Below are 22,315 nucleotides of genomic sequence, written 5' to 3'. Positions count from 1 at the left end.
TGCAATGCAATAGGTCTCTCATTGCTGAATATTTGAGCTATTGGCGTCGCAAATAATAATGTAATGCCAACAGCTCGACCTATTGCATTGCAAGGGCTTGTTTTAGACAGGCTTTAGAGTGAGGCAGCACACAATGATCCAATGGTAATTGCTAGTTGAAGGCAAATCGCATATAGAACATTAGGTAGTATGCACTGCAATTATTTACATTGATTCAGAAGGCCCTTGGCTGCATTAAGCACATGAACATCACAATTCAGTCTATTTAGTGAGAAGTGATACCTTACATCTCAGCTAAACAGCGGTTTTAACAGAATGTTCCGGACTTTAAAAAACAGGGATGCCTAAAATGTTGGCAGGGAGGCAGCATCCTGAATCTAGGCTGTCCGAATGTCACTTCATTGTTTAACTGAAAGAAAAAAGCTCAACTATAATTAATAAATAAGATTCTGCCAGCCAAGCATGCTGAGGAAGAAGGGATGCAACACCTGAAAATTTATAAAAAAATAACGCCTACCCTAAAGTGTACCATCTACACAGTACACAAGGACACAGAACTGAAATGCGGCTGCATGTAACGAGAAACGTTTAATTGCAGTGATGCACAGTAACACCCACAACGTCCAAAAGTGAAAGGCAGCTTCAAACGAAGCAGTGTTCTGCCTGTATTCTAACAACATTTTAGAATCTGGCTACTGCTTGTAAAGATACAAGCGAGTGGGATATGAAGGTAACTGCTATACAAGCCTTTAAACTTAAAGATACACCAACCTCAACGACGCGTTATTATAATAATGCCCCACTTTGCACCCAGTCACTGATCAATACAAGTAAACGCCTTCCAAGAGCCTGTTGCTGCAAAGCCGGGCTCCAGCTCCCTGGAAAGGCCGGGTGGCTCACTCTGCGGGTAATTGCGTTAATTGCCTGCTGATTACATTTAAGTCTCCCACAGCCAAGTAACAGAGCGGACATGACCAAGCATGTGTGCGAAAGGGCGATTAAGACTGCCTTGTGGCACACCCGAGGCAGACCCCGCCCTCACATACATTCACACGCTACATAAATACACAGCTACAGTGTCGGGATGGGACAGAAATGATGCCCTGGCACGGCACCAAAATAAAAGTGGCACTGGGTTGCATATCAGGGCAGTTTTGAACTTGTAAAGAAAAGATGTGTAGATATTTTGCAGAGGAAGGAAGACTGCATGCACATGTGAAAGCAGCATGGATCACACATTTTAGAAGGTGTCATTGCAACCCAAATGAATAGCACTCCTTGTGTTGACTAATGTACGATACAAAGGTGAGCTAGCCCCGAGAATTTAAACCAGTGACCTCAATGTCTCACCAACACCAGTAGCAAGGATGCTACCCAACTGAGCTACCTCGTGGTCTTCCGCCATGTCACCCCTCTGCTCCGGTTCACACCCTGGAGTAAGACCAGTGCTTCAAACTGAAATGTAGAAACAAGAGTACGCACCATCCCACAGCACCAGTCTGGTACTGTGCAGTAGCTATACTCCCTTTAAAAGTACTGAGACCCTGCTGAGAAGTGCTGGTACTCCATTTTGAATTAATTAAGTGCAGTACTCTGTATCCCCATTTGACCACCATGTATGATTCTGTGAACACCCCTTTTAACTCATCGCATGTCTCTTTCATCAATGAGCTAACAATGCCAACAGTAGGCGCTACAAAAAGACACCAGACCGGCACCTGTACAGGCAGGCGGCAGCAGAAGCAGAGCTTCAGTCTCCGGTGTCCCTGCTGTAGGCGATTGACGCACAAGTAGAGTACAAGCATTTTCAACGGAATAGATCTCGCATTTACAAGTTTGAGCTATTGGCATTGTAAATGGCAAAGCCAATACCTTAAACTCTCGTAAATGCGAGACCTATTGCATTGCAAATGCTTGTTTTTCTTACTATTTGATCAGTTTTTGGTTTACAAGCGCTTTCACATTAATGGCGGCCACGCCTAATTCTTTAGAACCGGCTCCTCTAAAGAAAAGGGGCGAGGCCGCCATTAAAGTGAAAGCACGGCATAGGCCGCATTTACAACAAAAAACATGTTTGTCAAGTTGACAAACAAAAGTATTTTTTTGTACAAGTGCCCCATGCCTTAGCTTCACTTTAATAGCAGCTGCGCACCTTTCTTTAGACAAGCATAGTGCCAATATCGGCAACACTCCCCATCCCTCCCACAGCAACATCTTAGAGAAATAATCAGACAAGACACATTCTTAGTGGAGAAAATTGCTGCAGGTTTATTTGCATAACAAATATGCCAACATGGTGGGTTATCTTACGGGCGATCCCAGGGCAGGCAGCCCCTCACCGCCTGCCCACCTGATGAGCCAAAATTCACCATGGCCCTAGCCAACCGGTGTTTGTTAGATTTGGGGGAGGGGATAGCCCCTCCCACCGGTGGACCACCAGCCCACCCCCTTACTCACGCCCCCCCCCTAAGAGGGGCGGAGCGTTGAGGCAACCCCCGGTTGCTCAGGTCCACAACCGCCCGCAGGACTAACGGGGCGCCGTCGCTCCTCCAGGGTCCAACGCGAGGACCTCCCTGGGGATATATGGCTTTAGCACCCTTACTGTGCTCGTGCAGAGGGTACCCTTCTGTCCTTACAGCCTCTGGATCGCCCTGTAACTCCGCCACAGCTCTGGGTGTGGCCACCGTCACAGCCAGGGCCCCCCACCAAGGTAGGCCTCTTCACCTCGCTGTTGCATCCTCTAGAAACTCCCAGTGGACTTAACTGCAAAACGTCCAGAGATTGGAAGACCAATCACATTGTTAAAACTAAAATGCAAGCAGACTGTTCCGGGGACATAGCCTCGCATTCAAACCCCCGTCATAGAAGCGCAGCAAGTCCAATACAGAGATAAAAGCCAACTCATTCTTGAGCTTAGATGCACCGGTACTCACTGCTCCTATTACCTGGAAAACTTATGGGTGTGCACAGACAATGCCTGGACACATGTAAAGTCCAAGCTGTTAGCAGATCCACCTGCATAACCCAGACAAGAAGTCCTGCCAGAACTCTGTGTCCCTTTATCTTGGTTCCGAGTAGCCCTGCCACTTTCTGATAATCAGTGGCCATGTCCGTCTCTGAACCTAACCCATGCTGCACGGGGTTAGGTGCGGGCCCTCAAGATCACTTCCATGGCCCAAAACCACTTCTCACTCTAAGGGCAGACCTCGGCGCCGAAAACAAGGCACTGGTGGGTGCCGCCTACCCTTTCTAAACAAGAGGTCGAATCCAAGCTCCTTACTTTTCTGCTGCTCCACAGGCCTGAAATTGTAGCCCTGGGCCGCCTTCTGGCACCTAACCCTTACTTGGACATGCCCGAGCTAAAAACCTACATCTAAAAGGCCTGCCAACCGGCTGACCACCTCCCACTCCAGAGTGTTATGCCACCACTCAGTAGCTCGGAACGAAACCAGGTATAGATGTCTCGGAAGACCCATCTCTAGGCACATGCCTGCCACACATATCACTGCGTATCGTAATCTGTCAAAAACCAGGGCGCCATGTAGCCTGCAGGGCTAAGCCCCCAAAGAAATCGCCTGCCACTGCGTGCAGACCAAGCATCCTTTATTCGCCCCGCCACAGAGACTTACATGTTACATGTCGCTGTTATGCACTAGCCCACCCTGATGTGGCCGAAATTACAGCCACGGAATAATAGACCATGGCGTGCCCGCACTGGGCCCATCTTAATGATACATTCTATATCATAACCCTAAATTCAACTTGCAGGAATCTAGAATACCAGTGCCAGGGTGACTAGGGTTTGCATTGTCCCTGCTGACACGTTTTTAATCCTATGACCCATCCCTGAAAAGATCCTAGCTGAAAGAGATTGTGCGGGCTGTCCTGGTCGACCAAAGGGTGTGGACAGACCCGAGTCTCCCTGCCCAGAACTTACCATAGACACCACAACACCCAAAGTTATTGCTCACCGCCCTGAGTGCAGGAAGACACACTGGCCGGCCCATAGACCGGTGGACCTCTAACCCCAAATAAGGTGACCTGCCACAAACAACGAAAGATTGCCAATGTGGTCAACCCGAATTCAGTAAACAGTACTGCTGGGAGCACAGGCCACCAACTCCGCCGCCCCTCGGCGAAAGGACAGGCCGCGCTCATGCCCAAACCAAAGGACAAGCTACCCACCACACATGGCACAGTCCCCTTGCCAGGTTGCTACGAACTTATTACGCACCTACTGCAGGAGCCTGGGAATTGGTGCTTGTGCTCTGCATTGTATAAATTAGTAAAAGATGCACGTTTGAACTGGTAGCGGATAGCGTTGATAAAGCCTGCAAATACTCCACTCAGAGCAACCCGCTAGCCAATGGCTTCCATTGAAACGGCGGTGGCAACAGACCTCAAAGCACCGGAGGCGGTACAATGGAGTACAGCTCTGATCTAACAGATGCCCCTTGCATCAGATATCAACCATACCCTCTTGGCTGAAAGCTGCTCAGTGCTTCTGATGCATCGGCACCCCCAGCCAGCTAACCCTGATAAAATCAGCTCATGACCGGCACTTAACCGTGCGATGAGAGCACAAGACCCACTAGTACGACGTTAACTCTAGAACCAGTCTCCACCACAAGAGCCCTTCACAAGCCATGTGGCCTAAAACATTCACCCTGTGAGGCGGTTGCAAATGGACTGCGAACAACTCCTAGGCATTCGCTACCAATGTAAAAAGTGGAGTTCTGGTTGGCTAAGGTCTGCACCTGAGCCTGGCCGACCCCCAACAAGTCAGGAAAAGAGAGTACACCTTACAGCTAACTCCTACTCACCCCCTAGGTCGCTAGCCAGAGCCTCAGGGCTTATCCCAGAGGCAGTGTAAATATACTATTCAAACCGCACACCCATAGTAGCAAACTAGGCACCCCACAGCGGCGACTGCATACACCTCTCACCTAGTTACCATACTGTCATAGAACGCCGCCACTATGCCAGCTGGCACCAGTCCTCAACCTGTCTTGAGCCATGTTGCCGCGGTGCGCCTCTTGCAGACATGTAAGGGACAAGAAAATGAAGCAAACAACGATTGTTCCTGCAATTTGTATAACATAATGCCCCGATAACGTGAAGTCAGCTACCGCTCAAAAAAGCAATGACTGGCGAGCCTCACTCATCACCCCTGTTGCGCAATCAACACTGCGACGTGGTGACCCCGGGACCTGGTTGACGGCATGATCGTCCCTGCACCCTCCAATAATCGCGCTGCATCGCCTGCCCAGTTCCAACACCGCCCCTGGCATTCCAGCGCGGACGTGCCCTCTTCTTACATTTTATTTACTTGCCAGGCTTCCCTTTCATCAAGCCTACTGATGTCATCAAAACTAGCAACACCTCACGATTCATGAATGTAATTTGATATGACGCTAGCATGCAGGTATCCAAATAACATCCACAAAAATCCATTTGTACGCTCATCCCTGCTCAATAATTCTACTCTTGATTGGAAAATACTTATAGTGTCACGGAAATTGGACGGTATGTCACACATACATACAAGCTCTTATGAAGGGAAGGGGACATCAGAAACAACCTTTCCTTATGACACTAATGTATACAGCCTATCAACTGCACACCACATAATAATTGTGCTTTAATAAAAGCTGTAACGCAGAGACACGTGTAGCGACAGTACCCAAGGTAGAAATATACCCGGAAATAAGAAAACGATGTAATAAATAAGGCTCAAGACCATATCCAGGGGTTCAGTTCGCGAACCTGTCCTCCCTCACCATGTCTGAAAGATTCTCAGACATTCCCAACAGACCGCTGCTGAGTGGACAAATACTCAGCAGTCTGACCAGTAGGTGAAGATTAGGCCCTATGGGATAACCGCATGCACGCGGCCGAGACCCGAATCACCCGACTTGCTGCATGATGTGACTGAAGTTTTTCAACATACCCATAGAGGATCTGGTTCGAATATGGATGGCACCAGACTTGGGTCAAAACACATTGAACAATACTGCCAAAGGTTTAGATTGCTATGTGTGACGTTTTCGCGAACAGAGTAAAGAGTGATAGTTACCAAACTATGAGTGACACTTATCGCGAGCATAATCAAGCCAAGGAGACATAAATATAAGAAATTGCACCAGTTCGAGCAACAAAACCCCAAAAGATCGTACCCCTGATGCAAAGCACCAGAAACGGAAGGGCCCTTATTGATGCCGTGTTGCAGTTTGGAAAAACCAGACGCGCCGAGCGGATCCCCCCGCACACAGATGAGCTGTAAAATCGCTGCGTTCCTATTAAACAATCACCCGCGACGCCATATACCTTTGCTTGGGTTGCCACAGAGCGCTGAGTCCTAATCCCCATAAATGAACCTCCCGTGCGAGGCGAGCACCTTTACTGTGAACAAGCACATCCGTTGAAGGATAAAAGAAAACATGGAACATAACTACTGGAATATAGGGCACAAATTAGGTGCTATCAATAAAATCTGCGCCCCGGACATCATACCCCTTTGCTTATGTTCGACCCTTCCCCCAAGCGCCACAATATTACACATAAAAGACATCATGTGAGAGGTGGCCTACCCTACGGAGCACCAAGCCGCCCGTGACCACTCCCGCCTGGCCACCTACCCCGCAGTACGGTGGAGGTTCCACAAGGCAGGGTGGCCTCACCTGCTGCCCATCGCGACCACTCATATGGCTCCCTAGGGATGTGGACGCCAGCCACGCAATATCATAGTTTATCTTGGTCCATACAGAGGCCAATACCAACAGTGCAATGAAAGGGGTATATTGGGGATGTTTAGGATCCAGCAGAGTGATCAGACTATTACCAGTGTATTCTACTGCCTCCCTATTCCAAATTTGCCTTATGTAATTGTCTAAAGAGGCGTGGCCGATATGAAAGTGAAAGCGCTTCTAAACCAAAAACTGATCAAATAGTAAGAAAAACAAGCATTTGCAATGCAATAGGTCTCGCATTTACGAGAGTTTTAGCTATTGGCATTGTAAATGGCAATGCCTTTTATGTACGTTATGGTATTTAAAACATAAATTAAAGGCATTGTCATTTACAATGCTAATAGCTTAAACTCGTGTAAATGCGAGACCTATTGTATTGCAATTACTTGTTTGGTATTGTACTACTGAATCCAGATCTAGAAAAGTAATCAAATTAAAAGTGACTGCTAACTTTAATAACTGCTCGTGTTCCTGCCACACGGAGCTCTCCGCTGCTCAGGTAAAACACCTCAGAGGGGTGCACAATTTAAGCCCAACGCTGTAGTCTCTCAGATATACGGCAGAACAAATGAGTCAGATGGTTAATACAGATTTATGATATCTATTCATTTCATCCTAACCTATCACAAAACACTACACTGCAAAAGCTTAAGCCACAACACAGCTGCGTTTCTGCGGACTGACTGTTCCTTTGTTCGTGATGCCTATTTCATGTGTGCTGTTGTAGTTTGCAGTTAATGATTATTAACACTGAAGACAGTGGGAAGTTCGCGGTAATGTTCACATCCGTTTTACCTTTAGAAAGATCATAGAAAGTGTGGTGTCTGCTTCCAGCTTGCTGCTCAGCCAGTGTATGGTGTAGAATGTTAGTATGAGTGTATGATGTCATAAAGTGTTGTATGCGTGCATGAGTCAGTTGAGAGTAGGGCTGAGCAGCAAGCAGGCTGCTCCTGTTGAGGTTTTCTTTCTTACTTGTTTTCTGGGTTTTGTTTCTTCCTTCATCTGTACCTTACTTCATTTATTTGTTACCTAATAAACTACATGAAGATACCATCAGAATACGGACTATTCATCCATTACAACACTGGCGACGATCTGAAGAACCTACATCTGTTTTCTCAAGGACTTCTGAACTTTGAAAAACGAAGCAACTACAAGGTATGATCTTGTAACTACATATGAACTTTAAAGCTAACTGGCACCATCTTACGATCCCCAACAGTGACCTTCCACCGGTCGCCCTCAACACCTACATGCCAGTCCCTGCTGTATTTGCTGATGTCCTTCTAACCTAATTGGATCTGTAAATGAGTCTTCACTTTTCTTCATTGCGAGCATTTTGAGGACCTTTATGTACTTTCTTGGAGCCATTAACTAAACTGATGGCGGCAGTGTAAGTGGAAATCGCTGCCACCTAATTCAATGTTCTGCGACCCCATTTGGCATTACGCAAAAATGGACTGTCCCTGATGTCCTGCTTCCGTCTCCCTTGTTATCTACTTGCCCTATCTCCGGCTTTCCTGCCTTTCTAGAAGTATTGGGAGGAGGCCCATTCCGATGCGGGCTACCCTTAACGCCAGTCCTTCAGATTTTGGTTTCGCCTGCTGATTTGGTTTCCACTTCAAAGGAGCTGTGTTAACAGTGCTGTTTTAATACCCACAGCGCTAGGGCGAAGCCATCAAAAGGAGGTATTTTGTTGTGCTTTCAATTTATGTATTTTCGTTTTTGTCTTTATTGATCACTGCGCCACTTGGAAAATAAACTGCCGCACCGCAGTTTGAAATACCCATCCGGCGCGTTCCACTCACCTCTGGTGTTCGCACGATGTGCGCACCATGACGTTCTTTCTCTTTCCTCCTGTTGAGAGTCTCCCAGCTGCCTCAGTGTGCTGTGAGCCACCCGGCACGATGCAGAAAACGTGCCACCATCTTGTGGCTGGCAGCCATCATTTCTTTAGTTGTTTCCCGGTGAACGCTTCCAAATGCCAACCACGCTCTGGTTCTCTTCCTGTTTCGTATTTTCAACTGGACGAATTATGAGACTCTCACCGTCATCCCGCTCGTGCTTCTGCATGCCTATGAGCCTTCTGGATCAACTTTATTTCGCAGCTACAATTTTCGTGACCTCTTCTGGATCAGTTGTCCTGTCCTGGCTCAGGTGCCCCTGCGTGCTGCAATGTCTCCATCCGTCTCGTCTAAGGAACTTCCTTTTTATCGATTATTTGAAGAGATCTACAACATCCAGTGTGACTTGAGGACATTTGCTATCTTTAATCTACTACTAAGGTACTGTTTTCGCATTTCCAAGGTTGAGCATGACCACGGTGACCACTTCTTTTATTTTATTTTATTATTTTCTTGGGACAATGATTTAGCTCGGGTGAGAAATCGCTCACCGGTGCCTGCACCTGTTTTTTTTCTTTTTTACTATGCATATTGATATCTTGCCATAAGTGTTATTGCTTGCACTTTACTTGTTTTATCCTATTATTTTATTGGAACATTGTTTAAAGTTTAAAATGCTTTTCATTTCAGTTATAAACCATTTTGACAACATGCATTTCCTTGTTCTCGCATTTTACGCTGACATTTTTTGTTAACTATTGTTAGTACTTATTTTACATTTTGTTCAGTACCTCAGAGGACCAGTATTTGCAGGGTTTAGAGCATCTGTTTAATAACCTAATGGCTGTTTACCTTACTTTACAGTCATTCTTTGGACCAGTATTTCCAGGGTTTAGCGCTTTTGTTTTAATAGCCTACTGGCTGTATACTTCTCAATTCTTGTTGGGAGAGTCTAGAGTGTTTTTATCATAGTTGTATTGCAACGTTTATAGGTTTAAAAATTCCATAGGGAATTTCATATTGAGATCTAAGAGTGATTTTGCTCCTATGTTACGTGACTTGTCAGGTCACCAGTTTTAGTTATCATAGTATGTTACATTTCTATGTTACGTGTCTTGCCAGGTCACCAACTCTTCTATCCTTTATGGTATGTTACCTTGCCATGTTTCGCGACTCGTCAGGTCACTTACTATGTTATCCAAGGGTTACCTTATTTTACATGTTCCTTATCCTTCGTGATTGTCATTCACAATGTTTCTTACATACATTAGTGGTTACATTGCTTTACGTTGCATTTCCTTACTGTGCCTTACTTTAGGGCATATGTTATGTATGTAATTGTGTTGTAATAGCTTATGTTTGTTAATTTTGGTATCTTATCTACATATTTTTGTGCTTGGTATCTATGACACTCTGTATTTTCATCTTACATGGTACCTGTACGTTGATTTTACATTGTATCGCTTTACTATTTTACTATTCTCATGTGTATTTTCTAATTCCAAATGAGTTTTCCTTATACATCTCTTATTCATTTGAGAGTGTTTTTCTTGTCTTTGACTTGCACTGTCTGTTTTCTTTTGCTGTTTCTTCTTGCCATCTTCATTCTGGTATGGCCAACTAGTATGTTAGGTGGCGATTTGGAGCGTCAATTCCTTTTTGCTATGTGTGTTTCATTTCTATTGCTACGGTATTGTTGTCCTTCCGTATTTTGTTAGTTCTCCTTAGCTTGTTGACATTTCCTACTTTTCCTCTTCTTTTGCTCTTCCTACACAGGATTTCTTTGTCGTTCTATTAAAGGGGGAAGATGGGTGTGTGTTATTTGGATATTCCTGTTATTCCTTGTCGAGGTTTGCATTTCCACTTTTCTTCCTTATTTTAGTGTTTATCTTCTCATCGTTAGTCTGCTTATTAATTCCATTGTTTTATTGCAGAATCCTCTATCATAATAATTGCAATATGTTCTCTTTTAGTTACTTTTCTTTATTGACATTCAGACTGTTTGCTTCTTCCCTTTAATGTCGCTATTATGCTTATTCTTTGCATTTTCGTTTTTTGGCGTTTTATTAAAGGGGGGGGGGGGAGAAGTGTGGTGTCTGCTTCCAGCTTGCTGCTCAGCCAGTGTATGGTTGTAAACGGGTCACGGCTTCTCAGGAGGAGGTACGGGATAACCAGGACTGGTGGCTACCTACACCCCCACTATCTTCTTCTTTTACACACCCGCAGGACGATTGGGGTATGCGCGAGCATACAGAAGTGGATAAGGATTACGAGACGGGTCCCTTTAAGCAGCCCTGCCTTTTCGCGGACGCCACGCCCCCATCATCACGTGGTCGTACGGGATTGGATATTGGGACGGAAGACCAGACCTCGGCGTGTGACATCACCGACGAGTGGATTCCGGGAGGCGAAGTACGGAGACGGACATCGGAGAGCGGAGGAGACGACCCAGTGGAGCAACCTGACGAGAACTACCCGACGGACCCTAGAGGAAAGCCAGGAGGCCAACGTACTCACGCAGCGCCCTGCCACTCTCCCGGAGGAGGGTGGCTACCCCAGGTACGGGAGCGGGTCAGGGGCTTGATGGGCTGGCGAAAGAGCGTTTAGACCGCCGTGTTCCCCTTCTCTGTTTCCCTACCCCTGCACTAATCACACGTGACACTGAGTTAACTGTACCGCACTGAAACACAAGAGTAGGTGTGTCCTCACTCCCGGTCCCGGTGTTAGGCTGTCTTCACATCCCAGAGTAAAGTCCTAACGGTCCTTTTCTCCCTTCCTTCACATACGTTCTGTGGGTCCTGGAGTACCGGACTGCCAGCGGAGAACGCTCCCATAGCCGAAGAGGGGACCAACACCAACGTCGCAACCACGGAGCCAGCAAAGAAGGAAGAGAGACTGCCTAGCAAATTTAGACGTGTAACTTCCACAATAAAACCTTACGTTAAACGTCCTGGTCTGCGTGCTGTTAATCCCACACCTCTACAACGGTGTAGAATGTTAGTATGAGTGTATGATGTCAGAGTGTTGTATGCGTGCATGAGTCAGTTGAGAGTAGGGCTGAGCAGCAAGCAGGCTGCTCCTGTTGGGGTTTTCTTTCTTACTTGTTTTCTGGGTTTTGTTTCTTCCTTCATCTGTACCTTACTTCATTTATTGGTTACCTAATAAACTACATGAAGATACCATCAGAATACGGACTATTCATCCATTACAACAGTAATGTTCACATCCGTTTTACCTTTAGAAAGACCATAGAGTCCTCTGACTGACGGCTCTTATTTCGAGATGGTGCCTGGAAACAAACGCCCGAGGCATATTATATGTCAACATTTAACTGTGTAGCATAACCTGGGGTGCATCCGTGAGTTGACTAGCAATTTAAATGTTAGAACCTGAATTGTTTCAAGGGAAATTCAGAGGAATGATTGATTTTAATACATTCGCAGTAGCTGTAGGGCATAATTAGAACTACATCACTATAAAATAGAGCCCGTGGTAAACTGTAATAGGTAACGTAATCGGAGCATGGGGATATTCTTGAATGCTTGATGTTTAAAAAAATATTACATTCGACAAATGCCGTTCCATTCCGTAATACAATGGTATCTATTTAACTGAGATACTCCAAAACGAAGACATTGACAAAAGCCCTGGCCTTGCAGTGAAAGTTGGGTTCTAAATAACTGGTACCTGCTAGTGAGAAACATTACGGGTTTCCAATTCCCACAGCACAAACATAGGCGTCAAAGGTATTTTTTATGACAGCGGAGGAAGGGCACGACCCAACAGAGCAACGTCAAAGGGAAAACCAGTACTTAAAAGAAGCAAGCTAAGCCGAAACAGAACTGATAACAAGCTAACGAGGAGAAGGGGGGAGAAGGGAGGGGGGAGTGAGAGCAGACAGCAAGGGGGTGGAGGAGGAGACCGAAAGGCAGATGGCAGCTGCAGGCGTGCACGCTCACTCAGGCTTTAGGCCACCAAAAGCCTCTGGTGGCACTTTTAAAAGCCACTTACTAAATGTCTCGAAGAGACAGCATGCACTGTCTCAGGGGAGAACTAAAAACAAGTGGCCGCGTCAAGGCCACAAACAACAAACTAAAGGCAGGGCCACCACTGCATCAGCATGGCGTGCTAAGAAAAAAAATAAAGCGTTGAGGGGGGAGTGTGTCAAACCATTTAACCAAATAGTGCTTGGAGGCTGTAATTAAAGCCTACCAAGTAACACAGGTAACAGGGGGTGACCTGATAGGAGGTTACAAAATGAGACAAGGCCATACTAAGGAGAAACTACTAAGCCTATTAACAAATGAGAAGCCACAGTTTACAAAGAACAATGATGCAAGCCAATGAAAAATATGGGCGGAGAATGGGCAGAGCTTCAAGTCCATACCGGAATACAGCATGCCTTGCAGAACAGCGCATCCTCCCAGGCTCGACCTGAAAATTAGATCATGCATGAGATCTGTCACTGGACTCTGGGACAAGTTTAAACTCTACCTAAGGAATCAATGCTTTATTATTTTAAAGGACATCAATCTGAAACCTTAGGAAGCTGTACTAGAAAGAGCAACAGATGCAGGCAACACCTGGAGCCTGCAACAGATGATTGCTGGCGTAAACTTGACTTTCACACAGACTAAAACTTGTTATCAAATTCGTAGCAACAATGCAACAAATACCAAATGCCTTTTCATCACATCCTGGAAGCCACTCACCTTGAGAACTTCTGCCCCAGTTTGAAACTTGTAATTTTCATCTCGGTTTGCTAGAAGGTACATTGCTTGATTCACATGGTTTCTTGCATCTTGAATCTAATCACAGGACAAATAAGAAAATTAGCAAAAAGAAATATCAGCATGGAAAACAGTGCTCAATCACCCCATAAAGTAATATCTGCTGACTTATAAACAATAAAAACAAGTTCATAAATTTGGGTTCATTAACATTTTTATCTATATAATCATTACCATCTTAATTTTAGTGCAGGTCTTGAAGAGAGTCTGAAGTAACAAAATTCCAAACCAGGAAGGAATATGTACAACACCAACATGCCATACTTGCAAGCCCAAGAGCGCCCTCCCTCCACACCTCCATATGGCATCTTCATCAGCTTTAATACGAGTCCCAACGACAAGAAACTAGTTTGTTACCTCGAACAATAGTTTTAAAACTTTAAACGATTTTTGATTTATGTTTTGTGCATAAATCTGTCATTTGGTGGTCAGGTCCAGCAACATTAGTAACCCCAGTTCTGTTATGGACACTAACAGAAAGTGGAGTCATTTTGACTCAGTTGGACTCTCTCTGAGCATAAGCCCACAGTACGTAATTGCAGTCTTCAGATGATTTCTTTTTTTACAGTCATTCTGTTATTTACATGTGCTCTGCACCAACTTCCCCTCCTTTGCAGGGAGTTTGGAAAGTAACATGCATATCTAGAAGAGATTCCGGCTACAAAAAATACTGTTTTAAGTACCTAAATCCTTTTGCAGTGTGAATCTAGTCACAAATCACTTGCTGTGCAGAGATTATATAGTAGTGTTGCATAGCTGCCAAGTTTGCCAGGTCCATGTGTGACGTGCTGCTTCAGTCGAGGTTTTTCTTTGAATTCCGGGACTTGCAGTCCTATTTTATAATGAAATAAATAAGACTATTGCTCCCAGAATTTAAAGTAAAAACCTGACCCGGAGCAGCGCATCACAAATGAATCTTGGGAGGGCTGGTGCTGAAAATTGTTCTTTTAACCACATGCATACTAGTATCAACACAATGCAAATAAAATGCAGTTGTGACAAGGTCATTATGTTGATAAAAAACAAGTTAGTTACTTGCCTGTACACTGTGGTTCTCCAGTATTGATATCTTTCATAGATTCACATGCTTGAATTTTCCCCATCATGGTGGGAGTAGCACAGTAATTAGAAATATAGCAGTATAAGAAGAAACATTTCTGTAAGCCCCATGTAAAGGGGACTCCATTTTGTTACCTATCGTCTTCTTTATAAGATCCAAATGACAGCCAATGAGACGCCAGCCCTTAGGACCACAATCCCCTGAGAAGCCATCCTACCTCAGATATCGAGCACAAGTGTAGAGTGAGCTTCCCATCCTGAAGTTAAAGTGGTTTGCCTTAAAACGAGGAGGTGGGCAGGCCGCATGTGAATCTATGAAAGATAATAATACTGGAGACCAACAGTGTACAGGTAAGTAACTTGTTTTTTTCTCCAGAATTGAATCTTTCATAGATTTACTTGCTTGAATCAGAATAGTAAGCAGTACACACTTTTTCTAATAGGCGTTTTAAGAGCAGAACCTTTTTAGCCCTTATGGGCCATGGAAAAAACTTACATCTGCTTCTGTTGGAAAAAATCCAGACATCTATTTGTGTTTTGAAAGTCAGAACATCAAAGATCAACTATATATATGAATATATAACATACTCATAGGATGATAACGCACATTTATGTATATAACTTTATACAATTCTTTAAGAATACCTTAGCGAAATAGTTGGCAGAGCACAGCCTGTCCCACCGCTGAATCTCCTTTCCATGCTGTATCCAAACAGTAGTGTCTGGTAAAGGTGAGGACATTTGTCCATGTCGTCGCCCTACATATGTCCGGGAGCGACATTCCCGCGAACAATGCAGTAGAAGTAGCTACCTTCCTTGTCGAATGGGCGGACACCCTTGAAGTCAGAAGTCTTCCTGCCTTCTCGTGACAAAAGGCAATTGTTGACGAAATACATCTGGATAAACTGTTGCTTGATAAAGCATACCCCTTCCTGGGAGGAGTAAAGCAATGAGTAACTGATTTGACTTTCAGAATCTCTTTGTTCTATCAATATAAAATCTTAAGCAGCGTCTGACATCTAGCGTGTGAAGAGATCTTTTGGCTCGAGACGATGGTTCCTGAAAGTATGTCGGTAGAACAATAGGTTCATTGAGATGGAATGAAGTTGGGACCTTAGGGATGAACATTGGATTTGTTCTCAGTATCACCTTATCCCTCTTGAATTGCATAAAGGGTTCAGAAATTGAAAAAGTTTGTTTTTCACTTATTCTCCTGGCCGAAGTTAGGGCTAGCAATATTGCAGTTTGAGGACACACACTTCAGTTAGTCTTATGGATACTGGACTCGAAAGGAGCTTTCATCGGCTGTGATGGAACCGTATTGAGTTGCTGGACGTTTTAGTGGTGGAAAAACTCTAAAGAGTCCTTTTATAAATTCTTTCATTACTCTGGTAGACCAAAGAGAAACCTTCCCAGGTCGTCTGCGGTATCTTGAGATTGCAGCTAGATGTACTTTAATAGACGAGTGAGCTAATCCTGTTCTAGCTAGATGTAGTAAATATGGTAGTATTTGCTCGGGTTTTGACAATAGAGAATGTAAAGCGTTATCTAAGCACCCCTGGCAGAACCTTTTCCATTTAGCTGCATACGTTTTATTGGTGGCAATTGCCCTTGAGTGAATGAGGATATCTCGGCTATCTTGAGAAATGTTCATGAACTGAAATGCTCGGTCATGAGGTTCCAGGCCGACAAATTCAGAGAGCGTATCTGTGGGTGCACTACTTGTCCTCCATTCATTGGTATCAGATCGTGTACAGGTGGGAAAGGGATATGAGGTGATATTGACATCTTGAGGAGTTCTGTGAACCAGAACGGTCTCGGCCATGCTGGTGCTATAAGGATCAGATGACACGGTTCTAGTTTCATTTTGCGTAGAACTTTTGGAATTAGGGGAAATGGTGGAAAAGCGTATGTGAACATCCCTGTCCATCCGAGTTGAAGAGCATTCCTCCATGACCCCTTCTGAGGGAATCTGCTTGCAAACCTTTTGCATGTCTTATTTTCTCTTGTTGCAAAAAGGTCTAGACTTGGAGGTCCCCACTGATCGAATATCTGACGGATTCGATGGTGATCCAACTCCCATTCGTGGCAGAGGTTTGAGGATCTGCTTAGGAAGTCTGCCCATGTGTTGTAAATTACCGGAACATGCTGCACCTGTAGTGAGATATTGTGCTTCAGAAGCCACTGCCAAATTTCTTGAGCTTGAGCGGATAAGGTTGAGACTTTGTTCCTCCCTGCTTGAACAGTTAAAACATAGCGGTAGTGTTGTCTGCTCTCACCAGAACTGGGGAATTTTGGATTCTGGGGAGAACTGCTTTTAGGCCTAAATACATAGCTTTCCAGCAGGGTGATTTGCATCAACGCTTCCGGAGAGTTCCAATGACCTTGAATTTCCAGGTCCTGCAAGTGCGCTCTCCATCCCTGTAGGGATGCGTCCATTGTCATTATGAAACTGGGAGATTGAGGCTCGAAAAGTAGTCCTGTTAAAAGGTTCGTTCTTACTCCCCACCATGACAGAGCTTCCCTTATTTGTGGAGTGATAAAAACAGGATCCTCCAATGATCCTCGAGTCTGTACCCATTGCAGATCGATTTGTTGTTGAAGTGGCCGCATATGCAGGCGACACTTTGGAATTAGAGGAATGGAAGATAAGAGCATCCCCATGAAAGATTTGTACATTCTCACTGAAACATACTTTTTCTTTTGATCTGAGACGCGAGTTTCAGAATTTTTTAATGCGTTCCTCTGATGGGTATGCCTTTGCCTCTCTTGTGTTCAGCACTGCTCCCAGACACTGCAGAGTTTGAGATGGTACCAGTGAAGATTTTTCCACATTGACCCTTAACGACCTAGGGTTTTGAATAGCCAACGACAAGACGTTAATGAGCTTTGAGCGGAGCGATAAGTAGGACCTTTTACTAGCCAGTCGTCTAAATACGGATAGACCTGGTGTCCCTGTTGTCTCAGAAACGCCGCCACTTGCGCCCTACATTTTGTGAACACCCTCGGCGCTGACCGCAGACCAAAGGGCAACACCTTGAACTGACAGTGGCACCCCGCCACCTCTAACCTGAGATACCTTCGATGTTTGATGTGAATGGGAACGTGGAAGTATGCATCTAAGAGATCTAATGATATCATAAAGTCTTCCTTGTTTAACATTAGAAGAATTTCTTGTAGCGATAGCATTCTGAAGAGCTGTTTCTTTATGTATTTGTTCAAACCCATTAAATCCATCACCTGCTTCCATTTGGTACCTTCTTTTTTCTTTATTAGGAAAAAATGGGAGTAGAAACCTTTTCCTTGATGTTGATGAGGGACCTCCACTATTGCTCCTTTCAAAAGGAGATCTGTAATCTTCCTCTTTAGCAATTTCAGATGATGATGTTTCTTGTGGATGGGAGGTTGACTCAGGGGTTTTTAAATGAACTTTAAGGTTTGTCCCTGATGTGAGGAAATATGAATTTTGTGATCAGTTATGTCCCCTATCGTAGACCCCAACGGCTCCATGTGCATGCTATACGTACATGTATGTTCCCTCCTGCTCCAGTTCTGAAGACGCAAACATATGTGCGTCCACCGTCAACATGTCCTCTTTCAGATCCGCCATGAATGGGTCAGATATTCCATTCCTAAGTATGAAAGGCCACCGACTTTATGTGGTTCACTTTCCACATTTCACAGATTCAGGCGAGTAAGCCCGAATTCTGTCATCAAGCCTTTTCCTGCCTTCTGCCTCTGAAAGCTCCAGTCTGAGCCTGCATATGTGACCATGAACTTTGTCTTACTCCTTGCGCGGCTAACGGTGCCTGATCCAGCCTGTCGCCTGCCAAAAACTGTATTTCACCTTCGAGATTATCTCTTTCGCTCCTCATCCGATGCATTCCTGTCTAGCAGTTTAGGTAAACATTCCTCCAGCTACCGTGCAAAGGGGCCAGGCCTCGCTGTCCTCATGCAAGTAATTCATAGCCCCGTTACCATGGAATATTCCTACCCCCTCGCATCTAGTGTAGACACTTAGACGCTTGTACACGCACTAACAGTCAGTATAGTCAGTATAGAATAAGATTCTATCCTAAGAGACCTCTCTTTTTGGATAACACAGTTCTTTAAATATAGGATATTAGATATGATATGGGATTAGGTTGACATAACCCCAGACTTCTGTCTCCACACGTAGAACTAAATGTCAAGTCCCCTTCACTCTCTAGTTGCACGTCAATCACACGTCATGCGGCTGCGTGCGCATCTTTGCCAAACATTTCTGCTGACATTGCAGGATTCTTTTATGGATCCACCCACTTGTGACATCATGTTTAGTGACGTTTCTTGAATTACGCCCTCTATTAACTACGTATGCACCTTTTATCAGCTGTTACGCCTCTTACATCTGTTTCACTGTAATGTATTTTCTATAAAACTGCTTAACTGTCAATAATATATGCGCCCTTCCTTCCTAAACTTTCGTGGTGATGGAACAGAAGGCCCACAATTCGAATTGTCTTCCTTTGTATAGGAATAAAGCATTTTTAAACCTCTACTACCACGGATTCTGCCTCTTATATTTACTGAGTTATTCTTGATAGATTTTACCGCATAAAAAATAGTACCGGTAACGAAATATTTACCACAGATGAACTATATTTAGCACCCATTTGTTCTTTGTTATTGCTAACCATTGTTGGTAATATCGAGAGAGGTAGTGGGTTTGATGAGGTTTGAGCCAGAGCGAGATGGGCGGTGCTCTAAAAGTGTCACTGTCGTCTACCATTGTCTTGCGACTTTCATTGTGCTGGAGGGCTTCTTCTGGCCGACTGTTGATGATATGGTACATTATGTGATCGATATTGCTGCTGATTTGCCTATTGGCGATGCCCTTGATGCTAATAGAATTATCAATAGGATTGAAAAGCCCTCCTTTGCTGGTATTGGCCTCTTCCACTTTAAGCCTCGAAAGGATTGATATCGCTGCTGTTGCAATGACCCCAGAGAGCGTGCTGTGTCCTTGTCAGCCTTGATTCTCACCATCAAAGGGCATATCGACGATTTTAGTTTGTATTTCCGGACGGAAGGATGTAGCTTTCAGCCAGCCTTGTCTGTGAAGAGCTATGGCCCCTGCCATCTGCCGGAAAGCCACCGAAGATATCTATGATATCTGAGGCTGCCCTAGCTCCTTCTTGTAAGATTTGCAGTGACTCTTCCTTATTTATCTACTGGTGAATGGTCTAAAAAGGGTGCTAAATCTGACCACATTTGTCGGTCGTAACACCTAAAATAGCTACAGTATTTGAAGCTTTGATAGACGTGGCCGCCATTACAGCAAAGCGTTTCCCTGTACTATCCAGTCTTCTACCCTCTTTATTAGGAGGAGCTGAGAATGCAGCTGATGGGTTTCTTGAGCGTCTTTGGGCTGCTTGCATGACCACTGATTCCGGTCTCAGGTGGCTAATTAAACATGCTGGAGACGATCTGGAGCCTTATATTTTTTTCTCCATTCTTGGTACTGCTGCCGGCACTGAAGCGGGGCTCTTCATAATCTTTATCCCTTTTTCCCCATATATGGTTCACTCTTGGGATGGCTCGGATTGATTTTCTAGTGGAATCCTTAAAATCATAAAGGAAACAGTAAGCCTGTTTTACGGTAAGAGGGAAGTCGAACCTCGTAGATGCTCTCTCCAGTAGTTCGTGAAACCCTCCTATTTCTTCCGGCGGCGAGTTCGCTGGGGATGGTGTGGGAGAAGGTAAAGATGGCGCAATGTAGTCGTCCCGTTCGTCGCCCACAGGCACCTCCTCTTGAGTCAGCACTCCCTCTTCCGGCTGGTCCTCCACATCGCTTTCTATATAGTCATCTCTGATGGCCATCACTGTTGGAGGTAATGTCTTCTGCATAATCTGTGGCGGCTGTGAAACTTCTAATGAAGGTGCTGCCTGCTCGGAGTGTAAGGTGCTGGATCATTAGCTTCTGGGAACCTCTTGTAATAGTCGCCTATCATGTGTCTCAGGTCTGAAATCAATAAAATTGGAAATGATCTGGTATCTTCCAGTGGTGGCGGAATAGTATCCTCTTCCTCCTCAAAATCATAGCTTTCCTGAAAGGATTCAGATCTGTGTGATTTTGGAGGTGGACGATCGTCAAAAGGGAACTCCATCTCAAAATACTCTGAATTTTCTTGATCTTCTTCTTCATTATCTGTGTCTTGGCATTTCACTTTGAGTTGTGATGGACTATGAGCAGGCCTATACGGGCCTTCCTCCTCAGATTCCTGTAATTCTAATAAATGAGAGGGTGGAAGCTGTGAAAATTTACTCCAGGTTATCAACTCAGATGACCTCCTTCCTGATTCCGGCGTCATGGGAAACTGTTTTGCATCCGATGAGATAGTCAACGGTGTCTTCCTTTTTATCATTATAGTCGTCGACAAGTGTTTCATTGTTGGCCATTTGAAAACAGCCGTCCATGGGGTTGTCGTCATCGACGAAGTTCGTTTAGTCGACGATGGTGTCTTCATGGTCAATGACGTTTTAGTCATCGATGTCGTCTTCGAAGCGGCAGTCGACGTGGTAAGCGTTGTAATCCCAGTCGTCGACAATGCCGTCGTCGTCAGCGTTGATATTACTATCAGGGAGGGGCTGACGGTCGACGCTTTTGCTGTTTTCGTCAACGCTGTAGCCGTCGACGGGGTCTTTTTTTTCCACAGAAGTTTTTTGTGGCGTATGAGGCACTGAGGAAGATGAAGTAGGCTTCCTAATCGATGTGCTCACAGATGGCAAAGAGGCTGGTAAAATGTCCTTAGTCTTAGAGACTTTAGGCTTCTTGGTCTCAGATTTAGTGGAAGCAGGCTACAGCTTTCTTTTGCGTTCAGGCGTAGAATGAACCTCCTCAATATCTGATCTAGACTCTTATCTGGATTTTTTCTTCTGTAGCTACAGAACTAAACGTGCCTCTCTGTCTTTTAAAGTTTTCGCAGAGAAAGTCCTGCAATGCTTACAATCTTTAGGAACATTCTTAGGATGTAAACAGTAGAGACTGTGGGGGTCCTCAGAAAATAATCTAGCCTTCCCACAGGATCTGCAGGGTCTAAATATTCTCTTTATAGATCCCTCAGACATTTTTCCCAATTTGAAGAAAAGACAATACCTCTTCCTGAAGAGAGGTCTGAAGTGGAAACAAGCAGGGTCAAAAGTTCACTTGTTGAGAGAAAACTGAGCAGAGCTCAGGGAGACTCCTTCTCACACGACGTGCAGTAGAAATCTGAGGTTGGATGGATCTGCAGGGGATTGTGGTCCTAAGGGCTGGCGTCTCATTGGCTGTCATTTGGACCTTATAAAGAGGATGATAGGTAACAAAATGGAGTCCCCTTTACATGGGGCTTACAGAAATGTTTCTTCTAATACTGCTATATTTCTAATTACCGTCAGACTCCCACCATGATGACGGGGAAGATTCAAGCATGTGAATCTATGAAAGATTCAATGCTGGAGAACTGGGCTTATCCTAATGTTGATAATAAAGGTCTCTATTTCAAAAGGTCAGGTACTACTTGCAACCATCTCTAAGCACGTAGTCATCTTTTCGCCTCTGTCTCACCCTACGTGTAGATGAGTCATGCACAAGCAACTTTGTAAACAATGTTTTGAGATGTAATGTCACTTTCATGTACAGAATGAGGTTTATTTCCTTCAAGAGTTCTATAGCCCACTGCTGCACTGACCGTAAATTTACTTAAGGCCTCTCCTATTAGGACCATGAAGTGATTCTTCATCTGAGACTTATCCTTGTATATTAAGTAATTACATTTGCATCAACAACTAAGTAGTCCAAAGGGAACCAGGGATGAGAAAGGCTAAAACTACATTCTGTGAATCTGAGATA

At 44.7% G+C, this 22,315-nt stretch overlaps 1 protein-coding gene across 2 annotated transcripts in view; it reads right to left on the bottom strand.

Annotated features, from left to right (window-relative positions):
- The window catches only part of ROGDI (rogdi atypical leucine zipper), a 765,793-nt gene that overhangs the window by 164,866 nt on the left and 578,612 nt on the right, over nt 1-22,315 (bottom strand). For both annotated transcript variants that reach the window (XM_085632220.1, XM_085632219.1), the window contains one exon: nt 13,306-13,401. In XM_085632220.1, the coding sequence (XP_085488346.1) occupies nt 13,306-13,401 (96 nt within the window). The remainder of the gene's footprint in view (nt 1-13,305; nt 13,402-22,315) is intronic.

Source organism: Triturus cristatus, chromosome 10 (genome assembly GCF_964204655.1).
Source record: "Triturus cristatus chromosome 10, aTriCri1.1, whole genome shotgun sequence".
Lineage (NCBI taxonomy): Eukaryota > Metazoa > Chordata > Amphibia > Caudata > Salamandridae > Triturus > Triturus cristatus.
This window is presented reverse-complemented; position numbering and strand designations above follow the sequence as displayed.